The sequence below is a fragment of the Schistocerca nitens genome, chromosome 2 (assembly GCF_023898315.1).
Source record: "Schistocerca nitens isolate TAMUIC-IGC-003100 chromosome 2, iqSchNite1.1, whole genome shotgun sequence".
Lineage (NCBI taxonomy): Eukaryota > Metazoa > Arthropoda > Insecta > Orthoptera > Acrididae > Schistocerca > Schistocerca nitens.
In genome coordinates, this window is record NC_064615.1 from 561,179,344 (window position 1) to 561,206,731 (window position 27,388).

The 27,388-nt window shown below is 39.5% G+C and overlaps 1 protein-coding gene across 10 annotated transcripts in view; it reads left to right on the forward strand.

The window, feature by feature from the left end:
• Window positions 1–27,388, forward strand: part of LOC126236599 (zinc finger protein 33B-like) — an 84,487-nt gene that overhangs the window by 48,716 nt on the left and 8,383 nt on the right. For all 10 annotated transcript variants that reach the window (XM_049946035.1, XM_049946033.1, XM_049946029.1 and 7 more), the window contains one exon: window positions 14,674–14,738. In XM_049946035.1, the coding sequence (XP_049801992.1) occupies window positions 14,674–14,738 (65 nt within the window). The remainder of the gene's footprint in view (window positions 1–14,673; window positions 14,739–27,388) is intronic.

Here is a 27,388-nt window from a genome sequence, read left to right on the forward strand (position 1 = left end):
CACTTGAGAGTGGGAGATCTGTTTATGCCATTTTGTTCTTCACTCACTGCAGGGCAAAGCAAGTAAGTGAGCCTGATCATCAATGCGTGCTCCTACTGTCTTCTAGTACTAAATTGTAAAAAGTGGTGCAAAAACTATGCTCATTCTTGGACCCCAGTAATTTAAGTTTTTATGTTGCTTGTGGTTTGTTGACTGATTGTTATGGTCACCAAACCCTGACTGTTGCAACTAGGCTAAAGTGTAATCAGTGTGTTAAGTATTGTAAGCAATCCTCTGCAGCACGGGGTGATGACCTGCAAGGATTGGCACAAAAATACAATTTTTCCTGTAAAATGTGTGGCTCATCATGTATGGAATCATTAATCTGGGATGTTGTTGTACCAGGTGGTTATAATTAAACTGATGTTGTGAATGCTGCAGTGCAGGCTGCATACATCACAGGACACTGAAACATTGTAGATATGTTCATTAATCAGTGTGCTCACAGAGTATGCTGAAAAAAATAATAGTTCCACTTTGTGCCACCAGGTGAAAATATGGTGCTGTAAGCAGTCAGAATGTAGTGTGGATGCAGGAAAAATGGAGGAATGATCAAACAAGTAATAACGGGGGTTCTGGCATGTTTATTAGGAATATGGCCACAAGTTACAACATGTGTCTAGTGTGGTCTCCCGACTCACCAACATGCTGCATCACTAATATGTAGTGGTCAACAGTTGCATGCAGCATGTCCAGTGTAATGAGAGCGATATGTTGTCATATGCTATGCTTTATGTTAGGTAGAGTTCGAGCCTGACAGACATGATCTTGCAGATTATCCGCAACCAGAAGACAAGCCGATTTAGGCTGAGCTGTCTGGAAGACCAGACATCTTGAAATTGCCTAGAGATGATGAGGTCATTACGCAAGGTTTCTCGAAGCAAATATTTCGCCTGGGAAGCGAGATGTGGTCTCAGCCCATCTTTCATGAAAACAGTGTTGTGGACACAGTTACATTCTTGCAAAGCTGCAATCAAATGTTACAGGTTCTTATAACATACATATGTCACTGTACACTTATCTGGTCCATGAGCTGTCACCGAAGAATGACTGAGAAGGAGCTTGTGAAATCACACCACTTGGTCACATAAGCGGAGTGCAGTGCATGTTCTTACGAGGTGTGGCAATAAAGTAATGAGACTGATATGAAAAAAAAAAAAAAGAAAAAAAATGTTGCTTACCGTTTTAGTCAAGTTTAGTGTTGTCTCCTTCAAAGTAGTTCCCTTTTGATTGCACACACTTTTTCCAGCGCTTCTGCCATTGATGGTAACATTTATGGAACTCATCTTCTGTAATATCCTCCAAGACCCTCGTCACAGCTTTTTGGACATCTTGAGTTGTTTGGAAATGGTGTCCCTTGACCGTCATTTTGACTCTTGGAAATAGAAAAAAGTTGCATGGACTGATATCTGGTGAATAAGGTGGCTGTGGTAGTACTGAAATTTGTTTTGAGGTTAAAAATTGCTGTACTGACAGAGAAGTATTGGATGGTGCATTATCGTGACGCAGAATCCAATTATCAGAGATGTTGGCACGGACACGAAGAACTCTTTTACGAAGCCTTTCTAAAATTTCTTTTTAGTAATATTGGTTAACTGTTTTTCCAGGAGGCATCCACTCTTTATGAAGAATTCCCTTGGAATCAAAGAAGGTTGATGATCGTCCACTGCGGTCTTCATCTTCAACATTCGTTCTGCCTTCACTAAACATTTTATGCCAACAAAAAGCTTGAGCGCTTGACATAACCTTCTCTCCAAAAGCCTTCTGAAACTTACCGTAAGTTGTCGTCGCATTTTCACCCAATTTAACGCAAAAAGAAATGGCATACCGTTCCGCAATATTATGCGGTTCCATTTCCATGACGAGAGATACGAGCACTTGTTAACTTATTACAGCACACCTCATGACTCAGCAGTTGTATCGATGTGCCGCTTGGACTAGAAGCAGCTTATAGACCAAGGTCAAAAATATTGTGCCTATGCAAGCCTGCAGGGTTGCCACATCTTGCAAAGAAAATCAGTCTCATTACTTTATTGTCGCACCTCGTACACAAAATGTGGTGGGGTAGAATCCATATGCAACAGTTCTGTGGTTTCATGGCATCGTGCAGAGTAAAATGTGCCTCATTTTTCCAAAGAATATTCCTCAGCCACATGTCATCCATTTCCATGTGTGCCAAAAAATCAAGGGCAAAGTCATGGCATTTTAGCTTATCTTCTGGCTTCATTTGGTGCACATTCTGTATCTTGTAGGGATACCAGTGTAAAATGCACCACAAAATCTTCTGAAGTGTTGGCCAGGAGAGAGACAATTGCCACGACACAGCTCAAGCGCTGGCTGCAGAGTGGAGGCATGTGCTTCATGGTTGGCCGTAGCTGTAGCAACTTCATCAACCACTGCCATGGGAATGGGCTGCCTCCCTCTCCATGCTGCATCACCTAATTCACCTGTTTCCTCAGATTTCTTGATCATATTTTTTAGTTCATTTATTGACACGGGGAATCTTTGTAGCTTTTTTATGTAGATGATACTCCCACAATGCAGCATTGCTGTTGCTGCCATTCTGATAAAACAATTTTACCAGCAATGCACAGTCTTTCTCCAACAGCCATTGCATTTCGTACTGAAAAGTTCAACCTTCTTAAATCTTTAACCAAGAGTCACATCACAAAAGAAATCAGCACATGTTTCCAAGTGATAAACAGCAGACTGATGTCAAAACAGGAAACGTTTCACATTATGACTGCTTACAGTCGCATATTTTCATGAGGTGGCAGAAAGTGGAACTATTATTTTGTTCTCTGTACTCTCCACACACACCGATTAATGAACATACCTACAATTTTCAGTGTCTGTGATGTATACAACCAACATTGCAGCACTCAGAACACCGACATTTTAACTAAAACAATCCAGAACATCTTGCTCCTGGCAGAGAAGTTAGTGCGAAGGCCTTAGAGTCATCTGATCCAACCCTGTGCAGTGTGTTGAAAATTGCCACAGCTCACAAAGTAACTGTATCAGCACAAACTATGATCCACAATTCCTCTGGCATTAATGTTGTTAATAGCATTAGCTGCTGTTGCATTCTATGACCAACTGATGACTCCCAGTCAGTGTCATCATATGATTCACTGAGCACCTGTACTTCCAGTAGTCCAATGGTAAGGGACCGAATAGTTAGGGCAGTAGTTAATAGTCCCCCCCCCCCCCTCCCCACTTACCCTCCCTCTCATCACCAGTAGACACTTGCAAGCAGAAGCGCTTTGCTTGCCATCGGCATGTCCCAAAGCAAGCTGAGACTAGTACAGCATTTTCCTCCCCTTCATTGTCAAAGGGTCCCAGAAAAAGTCATGCCATCAATTTGTGTCCAGATTGTGGCTCATGGCATTGACTGTGTCACTGCCCTTTCCATGACACCTGTTTTGTGTGCTGCAAACTGGGACTTTCTAGTAAGTGTCTGCATCAGCCAATGTGCATCAACAGCATTGGCCATCAGTGTGCTGCACACAATGGAATAATGGTGGATTTTCAGTTGACCATAGATGTGACCATGCCTCTGATTAATGAGAATGCGTACCAACACATCGGCTTCACACAGCTGAGGTCCTCTTAGTACAAAGTGGTGATGTACAGTGGCCAATCACTAACTAACATTTTCGGCTTGGATATTTTTGTGCTTTTCGGTTTTCAAATTGAGGACCAGCTGAATCTAGTTTGAGCTGTGATATCATTCTTAGAACTTGATACACTATGTGCACAATTTAAGGATGTGTTTAAACTAACATTAGGTTGTGCAATAGGGTTCCAGGCACACGTGTCCTTAAAGGAATTGGCTCTGCCTAAGTTTTGTAGCCTACCCCCATGGACCATGGACCTTGCCGTTGGTGGGAGGGCTTGCGTGCCTCAGCGATACAGATGGCCGTACCGTAGGTGCAACCACAACGGAGGGGTATCTGTTGAGAGGCCAGACAAACATGTGGTTCCTGAAGAGGGGCAGCAGCCTTTTCAGTAGTTGTAGGGGCAACAGTCTGGGTGATTGACTGATCCGGCCTTGCAACACTAACCAAAACAGCTTTGCTGTGGTGGTACTGTGAACGGCTGAAAGCAAGGGGAAACTACAGCCGTAATTTTTCCTGAGGGCACGCAGCTTTACTGTATGGTTAAATGATGATGGCGTCCTCTTGGGTAAAATATTCTGGAGGTAAAATAGTCCCCCATTCAGATCTCCGAGCGGGGACTACTCAGGAGAATGTTGTTATCAGGAGAAAGAAAACTGGTGTTCTACGGATCGGAGCGTGGAATGTCAGATCCCTTAATCGGGCAGGTAGGTTAGAAAATTTAAAAAGGGAAATGGATAGGTTAAAGTTAGATATAGTGGGAATTAGTGAAGTTCGGTGGCAGGAGGAACAAGACTTTTGGTCAGGTGAATACAGGGTTATAAATACAAAATCAAATAGGGGTAATGCAGGAGTAGGTTTAATAATTAATAAAAAAATAGGAGTGCGGGTAAGCTACTACAAACAGCATAGTGAATGCAGTATTGTGGCCAAGATAGACACGAAGCCCATGCCTACTACAGTAGTACAAGTTTATATGCCAAACAGCTCTGCAGATGATGAAGAAATTGATGAAATGTATGATGAGATAAAAGAAATTATTCAGGTATTGAAGGGAGACGAATATTTAATAGTCATGGGTGACTGGAATTCGAGAGTAGGAAAAGGGAGAGAAGGAAACATAGTGGGCGAATACGGATTGGGTGAGAGAAATGAAAGAGGAAGCCGTCTGGTAGAATTTTGCACAGAGCATAACTTAATCGTAGCTAACACTTGGTTCAAGAATCATAAAAGAAGGTTGTTTACATGGACGAATCCTGGAGATACTAGAAGGTATCAGATAGATTATATAATGGTAAGACAGAGATTTAGGAACCAGGTTTTAAATTGTAAGACATTTCCAGGGGCAGATGTGGACTCTGACCACAATCTATTGGTTATGAACTGTAGATTAAAACTGAAGAATCAGCAAAAAGGTGGGAATTTAAGGAGATGGGACCTGGATAAACTGACTAAACCAGAGATTGTACAGAGTTTCAGGGAGAGCATAAGGGATCAATTGACAGGAATGGGGGAAAGAAATACAGTAGAAGAAAAATGGGTAGCTCTGAGGGATGAAGTAGTGAAGGCAGCAGAGGATCAAGTAGGTAAAAAGACGAGGGCTGGTAGAAATCCTTGGGTAACAGAAGAAATATTGAATTTAATTGATGAAAGGAGAAAATATAAAAACGCAGTAAATGAAGCAGGCAAAAAGGAATACAAACGTCTCAAAAATGAGATTGACAGGAAGTGCAAAATGCTAAGCAGGGATGGCTAGAGGACAAATGTAAGGATGTAGAGGCTTATCTCACTAGGGGTAAGATAGATACTGCCTACAGGAAAATTAAAGAGACCTTTGGAGACAAGAGAGCCACTTGTATGAATATCAAGAGCTCAGATGGAAACCCAGTTCTAAGCAAAGAAGGGAAAGCAGAAAGGTGGAAGGAGTATATAGAGGGTCTATACAAAGGCGATTTACCAGAGGACAATATTATGGAAATGGAAGAGGATGTAGATGAAGATGAAATGGGAGATACGATACTGCGTGAAGAGTTTGACAGAGCACTGAAAGACCTGAGTCGAAACAAGGCCCCGGGAGTAAACAACATTCCATTGGAACTACTGACGGCCTTGGGAGATCCAGTCCTGACAAAACTCTACCATCTGGTGAGCAAGATGTATGAGACAGGTGAAATACCCTCAGACTTCAAGAAGAATGTAATAATTCCAATCCCAAAGAAAGCAGGTGTTGACAGATGTGAAAATTACCGAACTATCAGTTTAATAAGCCACAGCTGAAAAATACTAACACGAATTCTTTACAGACGAATGGAAAAACTGGTAGAAGCTGACCTCGGGGAACATCAGTTTGGATTCCATAGAAATGTTGCAACATGTGAGGCAATATTGACCCTACGACTTATCTTAGAAAATAGATTAAGGAAAGGCAAACCTACGTTTCCAGTATTTGTAGACTTAGAGAAAGCTTTTGACAATGTTGACTGGAATACTCTCTTTCAAATTCTTAAGGTGGCAGGGGTAAAATACAGGGAGCGAAAGGCTATTTACAATTTGTACAGAAACCAGATGGTAGTTATAAGAGTCAAGGGACATGAAAGGGAAGCAGTGGTTTGGAAGGGAGTGAGACAGGGTTGTAGCCTATCCCCGATGTTATTCAATTTGTATATTGAGCAAGCAGTAAAGGAAACAAAAGAAAAATTCGGAGTAGGTATTAAAGTCCATGGAGAAGAAATAAAAACGTTGAGGTTTGCCGATGACATTGTAATTCTGTCAGAGACAGCAAAGGACTTGGAAGAGCAGTTGAACGGAATGGACAGTGTCTTGAAAGGAGGATATAAGATGAACATCAACAAAAACAAAACGACGATAATGGAATGTAGTTGAATTAAGTCGGGTGATGCTGAGGGAATTAGATTAGGAAAGTAGTAAAGGAGTTTTGCTATTTGGGGAGCAAAATAACTGATGATGGTCGAAGTAGAGAGGATATAAAATGTAGACTGGCAATGGCAAGGAAAGCGTTTCTGAAGAAGAGAAATTTGTTAACATCGAGTATAGATTTAAGTGTCGTGAAGTCGTTTCTGAAAGTATTCGTATGGATTTGCAGCCATGTGTGGAAGTGAATCATGGACAATAAATAGTTTGGACAAGAAGAGTATAGAAGCTTTCGAAATGTGGTGCTACAGAAGAATGCTGAAGATTAGATGGGTAGATCACTTAACTAATGAGGAGGTACTGAATAGAATTGGGGGAGGAGGAGTTTGTGGCACAACTTGAGATGTTCTGAGGCATCAAGGGATCACAAATTTAGTGTTGGAGGGCAGTGTGGAGGGTAAAAATAGCATGGAGAGCTGCATCAAACCAGTCTCAGGACTGAAGACAACAACAACGAACAAGTTTTGTAGAGCCTGTCCAGAGCCATCGGCATGTGCAACCAAGTTAAAGCTGAACTAGATATGATGCAAAGTATGGGATGTCAAATCCCCAGTATAACTGAGCCAGTGGGCTGTCACCATGCTCATTGCTAAGAAATCAAATAAATCACTTTAGAATTTGCGGTGATTTTAAGTCTACTGTCAATGCTAAAGCAAATGTTGATCTGTATTCCCGTCCTAGGGTGGAGGAACTGTTGGCAAAATTGGCTGGGAGCCCAAGAAGCTAGATCTTGCTGATGCCTACTTTCAATTGCCTGTAGGTTGTCAGATGGAATGTTTTTTAGTGATTAATACGCCATTTATCACATATTTGTGTAACAGTTTGCCATTCAGGGTTGCAAGCACCCTGCGATATTTCAGAGATACCATGAGCAACTCATCCAAGGTATTCCGAACTGCATTAATTATTTAGATGACTTACAAATTAATGGGGCCACATGGGAGCAGCACTTGCACACCTACAGATGTTGTGTGAGTGGCTCCAGGGCCATGGTCTGTATTGTTACCTCCAGAAATGTAGTTTCCTTGAGCCAGATGTCAAGTACCTAGGACTTAAAAAGATGTGGAGGCAATCACTAACTTACCAGCTCCTAATAACCTCAAAGACTACAGTCATTCATCGACAAAATTAATTGTTATGCGAAGTTTATTCCCAGTGTGGCCCAGATTTCCCGCCTGCTTTATCAACTATGTAAAAAAGGTGTTAAATCTGTATGGTTAGAGGCATGCCAGAAGGCTTTCTTGCATCTTAAAAAGTGTCTCAGGTGGGCCTCTTGTTTAGCAGTGTTCCATCCCAGGAAACACGTGACTCTTGCTGTTTCAGATTTTGACATTGGTGCCATGCTAGCCCACAAATACGCCGATGGCAAGGAATGCATTTACATCTAATACACTGGAAGTGTCACAGAGGAATTATTCATAAATTGAGAAAGAAGTGTCGACCATGGTATAAGAGGCCTTTTCAAAAAATTCTGGAACATTTGTAATTTCCTACCAATGGAGTGTTGGAGTGAAATGGGGTTGGCATTCCTGCACACGCCTGTATCTAATGTGTAACTGCCAGAAGTTTTAGTGTTGTATGTCTGTTACTTATTATTCAGTGCTGTATTGAGTAGAATGTTGTGTCGCACAGATTTCGAAATGTCTGAGTTAGTCCTCTTCATTAAATTTTGCATGAAACTCAAGAAAACCTTTACAGAGACACGTCAAATGATGCAGGAAGCCTATGGTGATGAGTGCTTAAGCTGTACACAGTGTTACAAATGGTTCACACAGTCTCCAAGACCCAAAAAAAGCTCATGAGGTCAGGTCAAATGTCAGTGCCATGCTCATAATTTTCTTTGACTTTGAAGGATTAGTTCATCATGAATTCCTGCCACAGGGACAAACTATTAATTGATGGTGCTATTGGTATGTGTTGCAATGCCTGAAGGAAAATGTGAGAAGGAAACGGCCTGAAATGTGACAATACAATTCAAGGCTGTTGCATCATGATAACACACCCGCACATTTGTCCCTGTTGGAGTGTGACTATTGCACAAAAATAGAAATCACTGTGCTGCCTCATACTTCATACTCTACAGACCTTACCCCCGTGGACTTTTTATTTCTGAAGTGGAAAACTCCATTGAAAGAACGAAGATCTGCAATGATGGATGAGATAAAAGAAAATTCGCAGACAGTGCTTCACGTGATCCAGCAAGAGGTGCACCAAGACTGCTTCCAAAAGTGGAAACAGCTTTGGGAGTGGTGTATCAATTGTAGAGGAGAGTAAAGATAAATGTAGGCAAATTTTATGGACAAAGTTCCGGAATTTTTTGAACAGACCTGGTACAGCATCGGGAAGTTTCACATGTATCCTGATTGATCCCCATTTGAAACTTCTCAATAAGATGGCACAGCGGCTGCAACAGTAGACATTGTTCCTAAGTAACTATACCTACTACATGGCCTTCCAATGCTGATGCACTTTCCTGCTTTCTATGCAGCCCAGATGCAGAGTTTAATAGGGTTGAAGCACTGTGTTTTGCCTTAGACACAAACAAGCAGCTCACCCACAACAAATTCCTGATTATGGCATGCGAAGTAACAGCGGAAATGGGCCACGATCTGGTGCTCTGCAGGGTGTTGTGTGTAATATAACAGGAATTGAGGGAAACTCTCTCTCTCTCTCTCTCTCTCTCTCTCTCTCTCTCTCTCTCTCCCCCCCCCCCCCCCCTCCCTTCCTCTCCCTCTCCATAAGAATAGGCTGTTGAAGGCCCAATGGTACCGACCTACTGCTGTATCAGCCTCATCTGCTAGTCACTGGACATGGATGTGCAGGGTCAGAACATTACTCTTCAGGCTGTTGTCAGTTTTTGTGACTGGAGCTGCCACTTCACAGTCAAGTAGCTCCTCAGTTTGCCTCACAAGGTCTGAGTGCATCCCACTTGCCAACAGTGCTTGACAGACCCAGATCGTCACCCATCCAAGTGTTAGCCAAGACCTGCAACACTTAGCTTCGGTGAGCTGATGGGAGCCAGTGTTACCATTGTGGCAAGGCCATTGGTGGGAATTGAGGAAAGGGGGAAAATAATTATAGTACAAATTATACCCACTAAAACACAAAATGATTTGTGGAGTTCAAAGTACACGTTAATGTTGAAAATTTGCAAAGAATGCATACCTCTATATCAAGGAATAACTGTTGTGAATGCAAAATCATGATTTTCCAGCAGAAGAGTATGAAAGAGTTAGAAAAGTGCTATTGAAATCTGAGCCTTCATGCACAGAATGAGCAATGACTTTTTGAATGTGAGAAGTTTCTAAAGGTAGATAACACAAATCACATTTTCTGCTTATTGGGCAAAAGTTATGTTTCATTGAAGCTGATCAAATGAGGTGGCATATTGGTGTGGCCCTGGACTCACACTTGGAAGGACCACAGTTCAAATCCGCATTTGACCACCCTGATAAAAATTTTGTACTGCTCTCTAGATCACTTCAGGTGATGCCATCACAAATAACAACAGGAGAAGAAAAAGTGACCTGAATTACTTATCCCAGAAGATGCCAGTGGACTAAATGGCCATGGAAATTTTTAATTGTTTAACCAATAACATATCATGTCTGACAGGTAGCAAAACAAATTTTAAATTTCTACTAAGTTGTTCTGATTGTACAAATGTTTCTTTCCTAAGGATAAGCTTTTAATTAAAAACTGATAGCATGTCTAGAAAGAAAAAAAAAGTGTTTGCTTTTATTATTACATATGAGTTTTTTTCACTTAATTGTGTGAGTATTATCAAAGATGGGATGAGTTAGTTGACATTCTTAAGCTGCTGGAAATTGCCTTGAATACAGTCAAATGATTGGAAGCTACTGCAAATGTGTATGTTTGGGAGAATTCCTGGGACTCATGTACCAATGATGCCAAAGGTACATCAAGTACTATCCTCACCTGTGAATCATGTCTTCTGTACACAATGTACGGGATGTATGACTGTTTGTACGCTGGACTGTGTGTGGCATGTCAGTGGTAGAGCTAAGTGCCATTGGAGGGCATGTAGGGACCAGAAAGAACTTGGGACATTATACAAATCCTCCTGATCAACAAGTTCCACTGAAACCAAAACTGAACCAATGAGACTCACTTTACAACTTGCTGTGTCCTGTGTCAAAAGGAGGCAAATGCAAAAGAGAAGGGGTCTATTAATAGTCAGCAGTTGAAACATACAGTGATTAATGATGCCCCTGAGGGAAATGCCAGCAAGAGATGGAAAAGAACAGCAGGTGCACTCAGTGTATATTCCTTGGGGCTCAGCCATCATGTTGAAGAGGCTGTTCCAGTAGCCACTGATAGAACATGATGCAACCAGCTGCAGATAGTGGCACATCTTGGAACAAGTGATAGCTGCTGCCTGGGTTCTGAGGTCATGCTTGGATCTTTACAGTGATTGGCAGTGAGAGTTGAGAAGGTAACCTTTTTCAACAAGTTTCAATGAAGCTCATAATCTGCAGCATTGATCCCAGAACTGATTGTAGTATTCTGGTTTTGAGTCAAGTGGAAGGAGGGAACTTGAGACTTCGATGGTTCTGTAATGAGGTAGGCTGGGATTGGGCAACTTTCCATCCAGCCCAAATATAGATAGCTGTAGGTGACTCGGAAGTGTCATAAGATCTGAAGAAGTGCCTCCTACAGGCGAGAGCATTAAAATATTAGTGAAAACGGCAGAAATGCTCACAACAAAATACCAGAGTTTGAAGCACTCCAAAAAAATCAGTGAAGCTCAGATAATACTAAGTTCAGAAAGCTGGTTAAAACCCATTAAAACACAGAATTGACAGCAGTGATATATTTGGGAGAAATCTGAGCATGTATCAAAAGGAAAGCCTAATGGTAAACAGTGGTGTGACATGTTGTCCTCCAACTACTGGGCACAGTTTTTTGTTCAAGGGATCTACAGTAGATTATTGTTAATAGAGGGATTCAGTCAACTTCAGTTTCACACTCATTACTTGTCATCAGAATCAAGAAACTCAAATCCACTGAGATAGAAATTGAAACTGCATGCAAGATTGTCTAGGCAAAACTCAGTATGAAGGGTGTGTATAAATTTATAATTAGATCCTTCCATCAGCCACCAGATGCACCTCCAGATGAAGCAGAAAATGTTACAAAAAACCTAAGTTCACTAATATGTAAGTTTCTCGATTATACTGTCGTCCTTGGAGAAGACTGCCAACAATCAATTGCAAAAATTACAGTTTTGTACATGGTGGACATGACAGGATGTCCTGCAAAACATTACTAAATGTGTTTTCTGAAAACTACCTAGAAAAGATTGTTCAAAAGCCCACTCGTGATGGAAATATCTTGGATCTAATACCAACAAATAAACTAGATGTCTTTGAGGATGTCCACATAGAAGCTGGTATCAGTTGCCATTTGTAGCAACAATGATAACCAAAGGACAAATGGCAACTAAAACAAGCAGAAATATTTACTTGTTCAGCAAGGAAGATTTTGGCAGTAGTTTCATATCTCAGTAAGCAACTTGAACCATTTAGTGCTGAGAAGGAGAATGCAGAAGAACAAGGTGTTGGGTTTAGAAGAATAGTGGATCATGCACTTGATAAATATGCGCACATGGTAGAATAGTTCATGATGGAAGGAACCTTCCATGGTATATAGTCACTGTAAAGAAACTTCTAGAAAAACAAAGACAATTTCATAAGAAGTGAAAACAAAGCATAGGGCTGTAGACTGGGAGAAGTTGAAAGTAATGTATTTGGCTGTCAAGATGGGAATACGTGAAACCTTTAAGTATTACCATAACAGATTATTGTTGTAGGATCCCTCCCAAAACTAAAAGCAATTCTGGTCATATATGAAGGGAGATTTTGGGAGATGTGGTACCAGAGTTATTATCGAAACACTCATGGGCAAGACAGGACAGAAATTGACTAGAGTAAAGCAAAATCAGAAGCACTGAACTGGGTTTTCAAATATGTCTTTACAAGTGAAACTCATTGGGCTTTTTGCCAATTTAATTCTCACTCCACTGCAAAGAGGACTGATATAAATATTAGTGTCAATAATGTTGAGAAACAACTGAAATCACTAAAATTGAACAATGATCCAGGCCACAATGGAATCCCTATCTGAGTCTATACTAAATTTGAGGTTAAGTTGCCCCGACTTTTAACCATAATCTACCAAAGACACCTTGAACAAAAAACTGTGCTCAGTAGATGGAAGACAGCACACATCACACCCATCTACATATATATCATATAAAATCTGGAAGTAAATTAGTCAAGAACTTTCTGGTAACAAGGATCCTCTTTATGTATTACATATTACTTATATGTTACAAAAAATATAGCTCATCTGCTTTCGTCCATCTGAATAATATATCTGTCAAACTGATTTTTTTGTTATGAAAATGTGACAGCAGGTCTGTCAAAGTGAATGCAATTTTTTTTTAAATTTCTTTTCCATACAAAAAGAATTGGTCTAGCTGTTTTCAAATGATGATCTTTCCTAACTGATTTTAATTTCCAACTTTTCTGTTGGATTTTTCAAAAAACTTCTTTCGCACAAACCTCGTTCTGACAGGGGAAAACAAATCAGTCAAGCTGTTCTCATGTGATGAGCTTTCATACATGCAGCAACTGATTTTTATTTATATAGATTATGAGACAATTGCTGGCAAGTGCTTACTATTAGGAGGCAAAGTGTGAAGTACTGCTGACAGTCATATATGGGGTGTTCTGAATCTATTTGTTCAAATTAAAACAGGAGGTAGAGAACACAAAAACTAATGTATTTCAATAATGAATATATGGTCTCTGTAGTCAGCTTGTAATGTTAGGGAACATTTTGTTAGTGGTGCTGAGGTAAGCTGTTGTGTTGGTGTTACTGACTGGGAATATTCACATTTTGCATGTTTTGGCACATTTGAATTCATGAGGTACTTGATCTCATGCTCATCAGCTATGATTCACTGTTAATGTGTGGGCTGTCATTCTTGTGGTAGGTTGGTTGGACCATACATTATTGCATTGTGCCTCAATGGATAGAGATATCAGATATTTGTGAAACATGTGTTGCCAAAACTACTGGAGGATGTACCTCTGAATGTTAACAATGGATATAATTCTAGCTCGATGAAATGCTAGTCCATTTGTGCACTGCTTTGAGCAATCATCTGAGCACCACTTTTGGGAATCGATGGATTGGTCGTGTTGGCCCCTGGTCACCTAATCTGTCATGTCTGAATTTCTTCCTCTGGGGTCATATGAAATAGCTGGTGTATGAAACTGTTGTGGAAACAGAAAATCTCATCCCTAGAATCGCTGTTGCTGCTGGTACTGTTACAGACATACCAAGAATCTTTGAATGGACATGACAGTCAAAAATCCAACAATGTACTGCATGCATGCAGGCCAATGGTCATACATTCAAGGAGTTCCTGTGAATGCCGCTGGTGTAATTACCATTATAAACTACCTTCTCTGTAAGTTATACCTAGCATCTGAAATTGCAGTCAACCGTAAGTAAATACATTTGATTTGATGTTCTCAACCTCCTATATTAATTTGAATGAATAGTTTTGGAATACACTACCTGACTTTCAGAACTAATAGTTCCTTCATTGGGGAGGGCATAGGTTGGGGATGTTTAAAAAGGATGGACTGGTCACTCAGACCCCAGGATGAGAGAGACTCACCTGTCATGACGACGTCCTCAGAGGTGCCTCAATTTTGATTGGAATTGTTATACACTAATGTTCCTGGGCTTTGAAATAAAAATGTCTCATTTTCAATTGACTGATACTTGTGTAAATGATGTGTTCATCTTTTGTTTTATTGTTCAGTTGTTCATGAAAACAGAACTATGCTATGTCCTTTGAATATCTTTATAGTGTTAACCCAACAGATTTTCATGTAGATTTTCTCTATAAGTGAAACCTGGAATTTTGAGTTTGACTTATCATGCATTGGCAGAGAATAGATTTGTTTAATGATTTTATTTTCAAAGGTGAGTTCATTTTGGGACAGGTAATTGTGATTTAATTGGACCTAAAATTTTGTTTCAGGAACTGTAGAAAAGGAGAACAACTGCAAAACAATCTTCACGGCAGGACTGGAGAGCTGGATATACGTAAGAGATTTTCTTCTACTGGATACAATTTATCATTAGTGCTGTGTCTCTTATTTATGTGGTGAAGAACTGATTATGGTATTAATGAAATTTTGCCACCTAACTGGGGTTAATGTCAGACTTGGTCATGGTGAGTGATGTGGAAATGGAAGGAATATGCAGTGAGAAGAGGAAGGAATGAGAAAGGACAGGGTTAGAGAAGAACTTGCTAGGGTGAAACATGCCAGTGCAGACAGGAACAAGTTATGAGGCTGCTAGGAGAAATTATGAGAGAAAAAGGGAAAGTGCAAGGGGAAGGTGGATGATCCAGAGATGCTGCAAGATTTGTTTTTCTCTCGCCTTTTTCAGCAAGTAACCACAGAGAGATTATGAACCCGAAAGTGAGAAAAAATAGTAGGATGGAATTAGATCGCTACCTTGTCAAAATAAAATGCAGATGGATACCCAACAGAGCAAGGAAACGTAGGACCGTAAACACTCACAGAATTGACCTAGATCTTCTGAAAAAACATAGAGCAGAGTATGCAAAGATAATGGTAGTTCTGAGTGATTGGAAGAGAGTGAGAGATATGATGGAAGAAGAGGCAGTGTGACTGGCTACTAACAACAAGAAAAGGAAGCATAAGTGGTGGATGGATGAATGTGAGAATGCAGTCGAGACCAGGGGGAAAGCATAGATGAAATGGCAATCCTGTAAAAAGCAAGAAGACTGGTCAAACTTCAGAATGCAAGAAAAATTGCTAGCAAAACGATCAATCAGAAACGCCAAGAGAAGTAGATGGAATGAAAAACTAGAAGAAGCAAACACAGCCTTCAAGAAAGACAAATCACGAATATTTTTCAGAGAAATGAAGAGCAAAATTAAAGGCTTCAAGGCAAAAGAAACCTTCATAATAGGACAAGGTGGCACAATAAAAATTGGCGAGAAAGAGGTGTGCGAGGAAATGGCTAGGTATTTTAGGGATTTGTTGAATGCAGAAGCACCAGCTGTAAAATGGACTCACAAAATACCCATAGACTGGAAAGAAGCCATTATAATATCACTACACACGAAGGGGAACAAGAAAGTACTGGATAACTACAGGGCATCTCTCTCTTAAACATAGGGTACAAGGTTTTGTTGAGAATCTTGCTGAACAGAGTTGAAGAACAACTGGGCCCAACAATAGGAGAGTACCAGTGTAGCTTTAAAAAAGGGAGGAATTGTACAGAACAGATATTTGGAATAAAAAGGATAATAGAACACAGACATAGGAATGGAAAAAAGATGATAATAACATTTGTGGACTTCCAAAAGGCCTACGATTCAGCTGACAGAAGTACTCTGCTTGATGTGTTAGAAGATTGAGGACTGGATACTACAACACATACAATAATAAAGGAAATGTTAAATGAGACAGAGGAAGAGGCAAATACAGCATTAAAAAATCTAGCCAAAACAGCATAAAAGGTCGGACTGGAGACTGCATATAAGAAGACCAAGACATTGACTGGAAGATAGATGGCTAAGTGGTTTAGAAGGTCAACAGTTTTCCTTATTTGGGGGAGAAGATAACTGGCGGCATACAGAGCAACAGTAGCGCAATAGGCAGGGCACAGCTGTTGCAGAAGCTTCGGTATGTGGTGAAAACAATATATGGCAAGAAAAATCTGTCACGGAATGCCAAATTGCAACATTACACATCAACTGTAAGAAATGCTGCTCTGTATGCATCACACTCAGCAAGAGAGCTTGTATACAGTTGGAGAAGGAGGAGCGGAAATTTTTGAGAGACTTATGGAGCACCAAAAAACATGGGGATATCTAGATATACAAAATACGACAGGAATTGTATGAAAATATTGAACCCATATCGAGTGAGATACGGAAGAGGAGGTTATGATTTGTTGGGCACATCATGAGGATGGATGAGGAGAGGTTGACTAAGAAGATACGGAATGCAACATGTCATATGGGAAACAACTGGATGAAGGAAGGCTGTAGGAATAAAAGTAAGGAATCTGCAGGCAGTAGTACAGGACAGGGAAAAGTATAAAGGGTTGGTGGATTGTTACAAGTGGCCGGACACCAAAATCAAAGTTGTCTTAATAGAAGAAGAAAGAAACAGAAGAAGCAAGAGAATGAAGAGATATTGGGAAAAAAGAAGACGTGCAAAACAAACCACACATGATCCAGAAAGGGAGCTAATGAAGCAGAAGAAGAAGAAGAAGTAGGTGGAGCAGGGAACAGCATGCCTAAGGACAGTAATTACAGCATTAGGGTTGATATGGATGAAATATGAGTAGAACTACACAAACAAATGTGAGTTTAGTGGAGGTCCTGCAGTGCCATGACCAGCCGTGGGTTAACACCGCTGTGAGGCGTGTGAGCACTGAGTTGAGCAAGCAGCAGCTGACTGAAATGAAATAACATATTAAAGCAGTGCATTGCTACAGTTGGGGAATAGGGATATACTAGACATGGCCTACACAGGTGAGGGAAACATAGGTTGGTTGAGCTTTTTGCAGATAACATACAGGGAGCCACCATCACACAAAGCTGATCCCTGTGGTTTCTACTGTCAGAGAGTGTAATATAATGTGGCAAAAATGGATTTTATGTGGTGAAGTTTGGGATATGTATCGTTGCTTAACACAAGAAAACAGAATACTAAGTTCTATTATTATGGATGTCTTCCACCAAATAAATAATACGTATCTTGTGTAATACAGGGTGCTGCTTGTTGATGCCACCATAGGTTCATCTTGGTGTTACTGCATCACAACTCAGAAGTCATGCAATGGTAGAAATAAGCTCCAGGAATTTGTGTTCACAACTAGTTTTATTTTACACGCTAGATGTTCAGCGGTGAACTTCATGTAAAATTGACTTAACACTGTCTCATGACTGACGTCAAACTGAACTCCAACTCTATGGCGGCGTACAAATAACCTCTATTTATATGATTTTAAACAATTACTGGCATTGTTACATATTAAATTTTTAGGTTTAACAATTAAAATGTTTATGTACATCTTACAGAGAAATTTACTTGAAATAAAAGTGAATAATTTCATACAAAGACAGGAAAAAATCTGTTTCTATTAAGACTATAAATTATATGTTTTATCATTACAACAATATATTTCATTAATTTGCATATATCATTTTACTTACGCAAAGGATAATCATCCTATCATTTTCAGGTGAACTGAGGGATCAGTTTTATTTAATGAAAGGCCAAGATTCAATTAATTAAATTTTGTATGAGTAAAACTTTACATGTCTGTATAGTTGTAATTACAATTCCATTAACTAACACCAATTAAAATAATAGTATGCTTAATTCTGACTGAAAAATTACCACGTTATATTTCTATTATGGATACAATTTGTTTCTTAGTTTGAAAACATAAAAATAGGTGTCTTTCAATGACTAGAAATATCAGAATTTTAATTGTTAATTATTCCATAATTACAATAGCAGTTTTATTCCTACCACGTGCCTGAAGTTTGTATAATGTACAAATTGTGATGGTACATCAGCTTTTAACTCAACATGTTTCCTTCATTCTGCATATTGGTGAGGCCCAACGTAAATGATGTCAAAACAATAGCTTAAATTAATGCAAATTATTAATTTACTGAAAAAGAGAATCTTCAGTGTATTTGAATACAGATAACCAGAAAAGACAAAATCATAGCAGCATACTGATATTACACATATGCCCTCTTCGGGAGAGTGGGGATGAGACTGGTGAAAGGATATAGAATCCCAAAGGATTGTGGTACTACAAGAGGAACCTTTTTTAAAGGTTAGAGTAAGGATTGAGGCACCCTGTTTTGAAAGAATTCAAAATGACAGAAGAGCCCCCCGTAAAATGTTTAAGAATAAACAGAAAAGTAAGGTTAGTTTATTTCATCAAAATATTAGAGGATTGAGTAGAAAGGTAGTAGAGCTTCTTGTCTGTTTGGAAAATTTAGAGCACTCTGAAAAGATAGACATCCTATTCCTGTCTGAGTGCCACATAACTACAGGGTTAGATAACTTACATGTAAAAGATTACACTCATGCGGAGCTAATATGGGAAAAGGAGGAGATGATACATATATTAAGACAGAATACAAGCTCAAAAACATTGAGACAAGTAGAGTTTCTAGTGATCAGTACACAGCAGTGTATGCTTCTGAATTAATACAAGGTCTGTTCAAAAAATTCCAGAACTTTGTCCACAAAATTTTTCTGCACTGACCTTTCACTTATTGTACATGGTCTCCTTTGAAATAATCTCCTCCACAATTGATATATTGCTCCCAATAGCATTTCCACTTCTGAAAGCAGTCTTGGTATGCCTCTTGCTGGATCGTGTGAAGTGCCGGCTGTGAATTTTCTTTTAGCTCGTCTGTCGTTGCAGATCTTTGTCTTTTCAATTCAGTTTTCAACTTTGGAAATTAAAAAAAGCCTGCAGGGGCCAGGTCTGGAGAGTATGGAGGATGACGCAGCACAGTGATTTCATTTTTTGCGCAGTAGTTGTGCACCGACAGGGATGAATATGCGGGTATGTTATCATGATGCAAGAGCCATGAATTATTTTGCCACATTTCAGGCCATTTCCTTCTCACATTTTCTTGCAGGCATTGCAACACGTCCTGATAGTACCATTGGTTAACAGTTTTCCCCTGTAGCATGAATTCATGATGAACTAATCCTTCAAAGCCAAAGAAAATTTTCAGCATGGCTTTGACTTTTGACCTGACTCAGCAAGCAAAAAAGGCTTGGAGAACCTTTCCTGACCCATTGTGAAGATTGAATCTTGGTCTCTATATTGTAACCATAGACCCATGTTTTATCATCAGTTATGATTCTCTTAAGGAACATCCAAAAGCTGTTCAGAAATAGCGCAATCCAAAAGCTGTTCAGAAATGGTGAGGCGAAGGTCTTTCTGGTCTTGACTCATGAGCCGTGGGGTGAACTTGATGCCAACACGATGCTTTCATAGATGCTTTGTCAGGATTTCATGACATGATCCAACTGAAATGATAATTCTTCTGCAACCTCTTGGACAGTCAATCTTCGATTGGCACGTACAGTTTCATTGACATTCCTGACATGAGCATTGCAGGTAGATGTTACAGGGTGTCCTGAACAAGGTCATCTTTAACTTTTGTCTGCCTATTTTTAAACTGTATGAACCATTCATAACATCAATTATGGCTTAAGCACTCATCACCATAGGCTTCCTGCATCATTTGGAGTCTCTCTTTAAAAGTTTTCTTTAGTTTCACGCAAAATTTAATGTAGACGCATTGCTCTTCTAACTCTGCCATCTCGAAATTAGCAAGCTTTGCAACACAATATTCTACTCAATACAGCACTGAACAATATGTAACAGATATACAACAATGAAACTTCTGGCAGTTACACATTAAACACAAGCATGTGCAGGGATGGCAACCGCATTTCTCTCCAACACACTATTTGTGCGAAATTACAAATGTTCCAGAACTCTTTGAACAGGTCTCGCACTAAAAAATAGTTCACTTTTAATTGTAACTGTATATAGATCCCCACTGGTAAATTTAACTGTTTATGAGGAACCTGGATTCCTTGCTCTTCTATCTGTCAACAGCAGCAAGCAGTTAAAAGTCTCTGGTGCCATCAATGTAGATTTTCTAAAGGATTCTGATAATGCAGGTTTTTAAAAGGATTCTGATAGAAAAAATGATCTTGAAACCTTATTTGGATCCTACAATTTTCCTCAGTAATTAGTTTTTCCAGCGTGGGTGTATAAAGACAGTAGGACCCTAATGGATGATGTTTCCTTTGATGAAACTCAATTGTTTACCTATTAACAAATGCTCTCTCTGATCACAAGCATTGATACTCCTCAGTGGTAATATGTTAGAATAATTAATGATTCCAGACAAATGTTTTTAAGAAGAGTTTTCAAGAGATGACCTGGGATGACATTTACAATGAATCAAATGCTAACATAAAATTTAATCTATTTTATGCTAAATTCATATCATTATTTGAAAATAGCTTTCTGCATAGGCTAATCAGAAAGAACATTAAACAGATACTTATAAAAACGTGGATTGAAGTATCTTGTGAAAGGGAAAGGAAATGTATCTGTTGGCGAGTAGAGATCTTGCAGTATTAGCCCACCACAAAAACTACCCAAAATTACTAAGAAAGATTATTAAAATCGAAGAACATGCACATAATGTCAGAGATAGGAAATCTGATAACAGACTTAAGGCAGTATGGAATGTAGTGAAACAAGAGACAGAACAACCAGCCATAAAACAGGAGAGGAATGGTAGAGCTATAAATGGTGAATCACAGATAGCAAATATATGTAATAATCAGTTTTTAAATATAATAGAAAGCATAGGGACAAACAGTTCAAGAGAAAATCACAGCATTATGATGAGAAAGTAACTCTCTTGAAATTCTCCTTCTGAAATTAAGAAAATTATACATTCTCTCAGAAATAAAAGCTCATCTGGTGTTGAAGGTGTTTCCAATAGATTACTAAAAATTTTGCCATTTCAATAAGCAAAGTCTTACCGGAAATATGTAATCCACCACTGATCAAGGCACTTTCCAGAGTGACTGAAATATGCCATTGTTTAAAAGCCTCTTTAGGAAAGGTGATAAGAGAGATAACAACAACTACCAACCTGTTTCACTGCTGACATCACAGTCCAAAATTTTTTAGAAGTTGATATATTATAAAATAATATTTCACCTTAGCAACAATAACTTCATCAGCAAATCACATTTTGGGTTTCAGAAGAGTTGCTCTATGAAGAATGCTGTTTACATATACACTTACCAAATTTTACAAGCATTAAATAAAAAATTGTACGGGTTGGTATTTTCTGTGACCTATTTAAGGCATTTGACTATGTGAATCACTATATACTCCTAGATAAATTGAAGTTTTGTGGGAGCTATAGCACAATCAAGCAATGAATAATGTTATATCTAGCCAAAAAAATACAGAAAATTGTATTGAGTAATTAAACTAATATAATCCGGGAAAGTAATTCTGACTGGGGAAAAATCATGTATGGTTTTCAGCAAGGGTCAGTCTTAGGTCAATTATTGTTTTTCATGTATGTAAATGATCTTTCATTTAATATATAACAAGCAGAATTAGTTGTTTATGCAGTTGACACTAGTACTGTAATCAATCCAAGGGCACATTCAGAAACAGAAGAAATGATAAACAGTGTTCGTAAAGGTATCATCGATTGATTTTCTGCAAGTGGTCTCACTCGCAATTTTAAAAAGACATAACATATTCGGTTCTCCACTTCTGTGGGTACTACACTAATGATAAGTGTAACACTTGGTAAGGAAATAATAGATAGGGCGAAAACTTCAAAATTCTTAGGTGTCCATATGATGAGAATTTAAACTGCAAAAAGCACATTTGGAACTCCTAAAACAATTTAGTTCAGCCATATCTGCACTTAGAATCATTAAAAATCTTGGGAAGAGACAAATCAGTAAGTTGGAATATTCTGCATATTTTCATTCAATATTGTCATAGAGAATAATGTTCTGGGTAACTCATCTTTATGAAAGAAAGCCTGTGTTGCTCAAAAACATGCTGTAAGAATAATATGTGGTGCTCACCTGCAATCATCCTGTAGACATGTGCTTAAGGAGTTGGACATTCTGACTAGTGCTTTACAGTATTTTTATTCCCTCATGAAGTTTGTAGTAAATAATCTGTTATAGTTCAAAAGGAACAATGACATACACAATTATGGTACCAGAAGAAAAAATGACACTCATTACTCAACAATAATGTAGCTTTTAGCACATAAAGGGGTGCAAAATGCCGCAACAAAAATATTTGTTCGCTTACTCAGTGATATAAAATGACTGACAGACAGCAAACTGAACTTTGAAAACAAACTGAAAAAGTTTCTCCTTGACAATGCTTTCTGTTCCATAGATGAATTTCTGTTATAATAATGTGTAAACAGTGGTGAATAGGAATTACTAACTGACATCTGTATTTTTTTAAAAACAAAACAGAATAAAATGAAATGAACTTAGACATGTTCAGCATGTAACCATATTTACAAATTAATTTGCAGTGTGACAGTAAAATGACTCATTCCATATAATTGCAATTTATTGTGCAATTCTATCTATAGAACGTGAAAGTAACTAACTAAATAATTATATATAAAAACAAAGATGCTGTAACTTACTAAACGAAAGCATCAGTAACCAAATGAAAGCGTTGGTATGAAAAAACACACAGAAACACACACACAAATTTCAAGCTTTCACTACCCAAGTTTACACATTATTATAAGAGAAATCCATCAGGAAAGAGGGAAGGAGAGGAAAAGACGAAAGGATGTGGGTTTTAAGGGAGAGGGTAAGGAGTCATTCCAATCCCGGGAGCGGAAAGACTTACCTTGGGGGAAAAAAGGACAGGTATACACTCGCGCACACACACACACACACACACACACACACACACACACATATCCATCTGCACATATACAGACACAGGCAGACATATGTAAATGCAAAGAGGTTGGGCAGAGATGTCAGTCGAGGCGGAAGTACAGAGGCAAAGATTTTGTTGAATGACGGGTGAGGTACGAGCAGCGGCAACTTAAAAATAGCGGAGGTTGAGGCCTGGTGGGTAACGGGAAGACAGAATATGTTGATGGGCAAGTTCCCATCTCCAGAGTTCTGATAGGTTAGTGTCAGTGGGAACTTGCCCATCAATATATTCTCTCTTCCCGTTACCCACCAGGCCTCAACCTCTGCTAATTTCAAGTTGCCGCTGCTCGTACCTCACCTGTCATTCAACAACATCTTTGCCTCTGTACTTCCGCCTCGACTGACATCTCTGCCCAACCTATTTGCATTTACATATGTCTGCCTGTGTCTGTATATGTGTGGATGGATATGTGTGTGTGTGCGAGTGTATACCTGTCCTTTTTTCCCCCCAAGGTAAGTCTTTCTGCTCCCGGGGTTGGAATGACTCCTTACCCTCTCCCTTAAAACCCACATCCTTTCGTCTTTCCCTCTCCTTCCCTCTTTCCTGATGAAGCAACCTTGGGTTGCGAAAGCTTGAAATTTGTGTATGTGTTTGTGTGTGTGTTTTTTTATTGTCTCTGTCAACATACCAATGCTTTCATTTGGTAAGTTACACCATCTTTGTTTTTATATATATTTTTCCCACATGGAATGTTTCCCTCTATTATATTCATAACTAAATAATTAACGGGATTTGGAAGTCAGAAATTGAGCAGATGTGCCTAGAGCAATACAAGTTAGTATCACATTGCAGAAGGCTCTTTGAGAGCTTTAGCATAGATCTGGAAACATGCAAGATAGTGGTTCCATCACTGTATAGATCCCAACATCACTAAGAGAGAGAGAGAGAGAGAGAGAGGGAGCTACTCTCAGAATATATGAACATGTCCTCCCCAATAATTTAGGAACTAAATTGGACAATTAAAAAAGCATTAAAAATAAGAAAGTAACTAACTAAATAATTACATGAGTATAATAGAGGGAAACATTCCACGTGGGAAAAATATATCTAAAAACAAAGATGATGTGACTTACCAAACGAAAGCGCTGGCAGGTCGATAGACACACAAACAAACACAAACATACACACAAAATTCTAGCTTTCGCAACCAACGGTTGCTTCGTCAGGAAATAGGGAAGGAGAGGGAAAGACGAAAGGATGTGGGTTTTAAGGGAGAGGGTAAGGAGTCATTCAAATCCCGGGAGCAGAAAGACTTACCTTAGGGGGGAAAAAGGATGGGTATACACTCACACACACACACACACACATATCCATCCACACACATACAGACACAAGCAGACATATTCAAAGACCAAGAGTTTGGGCAGAGATGTCAGTCGAGGCGGAAGTGCAGAGGCAAAGATGTTGTTGAATGACAGGTGAGGTATGAGTGGCGGCAACTTGAAATTAGCGGAGATTGAGGCCTGGTGGGTAACGGGAAGAGAGGATATATTGAAGAGCAAGTTCCCATCTCCGGAGTTCGGATAGGTTGGTGTTAGTGGGAAGTATCCAGATAATCTGGACGGTGTAACACTGTGCCAAGATGTGCTGGCCGTGCACCAAGGCATGTTTAGCCACAGGGTGAGCCTCATTACCAACAAACACTGTCTGCCTGTGTCCATTCATGCGAATGGACAGTTTGTTGCTGGTCATTCCCACATAGAATGCATCACAGTGTAGGCAGGCCAGTTGGTAAATCACTTGGGTGCTTTCACACGTGGCTCTGCCTTTGATCGTGTACACCTTCCAGGTTACAGGACTGGAGTAGGTGATGGTGGGAGGGTGCATGGGACAGGTTTTACACCAGGGGCGGTTACAAGGGTAGGAGCCAGAGGGTAGGGAAGGTGGTTTGGGGATTTCATAGGGATACCAGGCGTATCCTTTCATCTTTCCCTCTCCTTCCCTCTTTCCTGACGAAGCAACCGTTGGTTGCGAAAGCTAGAATTTTGTGTGTATGTTTGTGTTTGTTTGTGTGTCTATCGACCTGCCAGCGCTTTCGTTTGGTAAGTCACATCATCTTTGTTTTTAGATATATAACTAAATAATTAACTGGATTTGGAAGTCAGAAATTGAGCAGATGCGCCTAGAGTGATACCAGTTAGTATCACATTGCAGAAGGCTCTTTGAGAGCTTTAGCAGATCTGGAAACATGCAAGGTAGTGGTTCCATCACTGTATAGATCCCAACTTCACTAAGCAATTAAAGGGAGAGAGAGAGAGAGAGAGAGAGAGAGAGAGAGAGAGAGAGGGAGAGAGAGGGGGGGGGGGGGGGAGCTACTCTCAGAATATATGAACATGTCCTCCCCAATAATTTAGGAACTAAATACGACAATTCAAAAAACATTGAAAATAATACCGTATTATTACTTTTATCTGCTAAAACAGAGTGCAGTTCAATTGGTAAACCAGTCACTGCCTGCTGTAACAATATGGAACATTCTGTGAAACTGTGGCCTTTATGTGTTGGTATGGTACAAACTCTTTTTCTTCCAGTGACACATGACCACATGCCTCAGCAGTGAAGACAATGCATTTAGGGTGGCTTAATGTGCTATACAGTAGATAATGACCAGATCCTTGGCTGCTGCATCCACCAGTTTTTTACCTTGAATTTTCACATGCTCTAGTATTCAGCAGAATATCAGGCCCTTGTCGGGATTTGTGGACTAGGTCATCATGAATGGAATGAACAGTTTCTGTTTCTGTGCTTGATATCTGCAACTGATGGCTTGCAATGCACTATGGGATCGCAATGGATCAGAAATTTCATGAGTCAAATATATTTCATTTGCTCAGTTGTTCACAAGATAGCAAACTATGAAGCAGCCAAGATTGTCCATCAGTTAATATTATATAATTGTGGTGTTCATGTAAGATATTGTATAACCTCAATAGTAAACATAATCTGGAATACACTTTCTTTTTTATTCTTATGGCAATAGAAACATAATGGATCTCTCCAGAATAAACGGAGACAATCTGCTTTATCCAAGGACTGGACTGGAATATTGGTTACTCCAGGAGCCACAAGATCTTACTTCAAATGGATTCTGGAAGATGTCACATCTCATATGTGATTACTGAAAGCCATTCCCATTGTTACCTGGATTACAAGACGATATGCTAGTGACTGGATCAGATAGAAATTAGCATGCAAGTCACAGCCTGAGGAACTATTGCTGGATGGTTAATAAAGCTCACTAACCTCAGTATAGAGGCTGGCTATTGGGCTGATAGTGTAGGTGCCTATAACCTGTGTAGTATCCTCATATTAAATCCTGCTTTTGATCTTTGGAAGTGTTGGCCTTGCTGATACTTTTGCCTGGTATCCTTATCGAGCCTGGATTAGAACTGGAACCAATATGAGTGCCTAAAGCTGAAATGTTTTAGCACAGAGATTGTCTTAGTACACTTGCTCATCAGTAGCTTCAGACATTGTATCCATGTCACCTTTTTATCAAATACTAGGCCTAGAAATTTCCTGAATCTTTTATCTTAAGAATTGAAGTCCCCTTTTCACTATGAAGGAAGAGGGTTGATCCATTCAGACTTGTGGAAGTCGACACAATCGTGTCTACCATAAATACAAAGTCTCCCTATACAGTCCAATCCTACGACATCCTGATGGGGCTGACTAGCAATTTCAGGATTGGATCATGTGCAAAATATAAGAAAGTCATTAATGAATAAGGATCAGTGAACTAGTTTTCTTTCTTTAGGTTTTATGCTGTTAACTGCAATGACAAATGTTGTGACAGAACAGCCCCAGCTCAATATCTAACACAGCACTTAGTTGGGAAGAATCACATAAGGATGGGTAGTCATCCACACAAGCCCTGTTGATAGAGCTGGCCACAATTAGTATGCCTCTAGTGAGATGTCATTCACATAATAAAAGCTGTTGTACAGCTAACTGCTGTATGATCAGGTTATCAGTGGTAGGACATTTCATAAACCCGCACTTCGGGAGTGACTGAGGAGTTGTTTGGATTCGAGTTTCTAGACAAGATTGTGGTTCTCCACCTGCTCCAAGATCAGCTCTTGATGGAAACACTAAGATATCCTATTGAACTAGTACAGTGCTTC